At 53.9% G+C, this 1186-nt stretch overlaps 1 protein-coding gene across 1 annotated transcript; it reads right to left on the bottom strand.

Annotated features, from left to right (window-relative positions):
- Positions 1-143: 143 nt before the first annotated feature.
- On the bottom strand, positions 144-471 carry LACBIDRAFT_297039 (uncharacterized protein; the record flags this gene model as incomplete). The annotated part of the gene is made up of 1 exon (XM_001880838.1): positions 144-471. One exon carries the CDS (start codon positions 469-471, stop codon positions 286-288), a length of 186 nt encoding a protein of 61 aa, XP_001880873.1. The 3' UTR covers positions 144-285.
- Between the last annotated feature and the right edge of the window lie 715 nt (positions 472-1186).

Consider the following 1186-nt stretch of genomic DNA (forward strand, 5'->3'; position numbering starts at 1 on the left):
GGAAGGGGGAGAGAAAAGGAAGGGGGAGAGAAAGGGGAGGGGAGATGGACAAAGAAGGGGGAGAGAAAAGGGAGGGGAGATGGACAAGGAAGGGGGAGAGAAAGGGGGGACAGGGAAGGGGGGAAAAGGGACGGAAGGAAGGCTCGACGACGTGGGCGCTCGACGATGTGGGCGCGCGTCGTCGTCTTGTTGCATTGTCGTCGTGGGGTCGCGTCGCCGTTGTGTCGCGTCGTCGTCGTGTCGTCGTATGCACTCGTCGTCGTCTTCGCCAACGGGGTGGGTGCTCTACGTCGTGGGTCGTGGCCGTCGGTTGACGTGGCCATCCTCCGTTGACGTGGTTGTCGTCCGTTGACGTGTAGTCGTCGTCCTCATCGTCCGTTGACGTGGTCGTCGTCCGTTGACGTGGTCGTCGTCCATTGACGTGTGGCCGTCCTCGTCGTCCGCTGACGTGTCGTCGTCCTCGTCATCCATCGTCGTCCATCGTCGTCTTCAGTGGGCGGTGACAGCGACGGTTGTGGCCGGTGGTGGCCGTTGGCGAGGGTGGTGGCGTGGTGTGCCCGGTTGTTGTCGACGACGATGGTGGTGGTTTGAAGACAAACGTTGTGGATTGTTTGATGATGTGAAATCGAGCCTCGGCGTTTGCCGAGACTCGATTTGGGCATGGGTATATTAATGTTTATTAATATTATTGATTAGTAATGTGTATTCCGGACATTGCATTCTGGTTGCATTCCTTTTTGTCCATTCCGGGGACCATTCCGGCTACTAATCAGGAATGACATCATTCCCGAGGAATATTTGTCCCCCGGAATGTCATTTTGGCTGGTATCTCTACCAAATTTGATTCCTCTGGATTCCGCTGGATTCCGCAGGAATGACCGGAATCCGGCAGGAATCAGTGGGGCATGATAAAGACCTCACATATATACTAGACATCGTCAAATGATTACCATGCCCCCTCTTTCCTTCCTTCCCCCACCTTCCCCTCCACTCTGTCTTCCAGGACTTCTGGCACATCACTCTGGTCCACTTCAGTCACCCATTTTTGGGTACCTATGAGGTTATCCAATTCTTTGAATTAGGGAACCTTAGTGGTACCCCATTCCAGAGTAGTATGACCCTCATACCAATTCCATCATACCATGGTATGGATGCCACATACCATTCCACCTCATACCATACCATA

The sequence above is a fragment of the Laccaria bicolor genome, genomic scaffold (genome assembly GCF_000143565.1).
Source record: "Laccaria bicolor S238N-H82 LACBIscaffold_11 genomic scaffold, whole genome shotgun sequence".
NCBI classification, from domain to species: Eukaryota; Fungi; Basidiomycota; class Agaricomycetes; order Agaricales; family Hydnangiaceae; genus Laccaria; species Laccaria bicolor.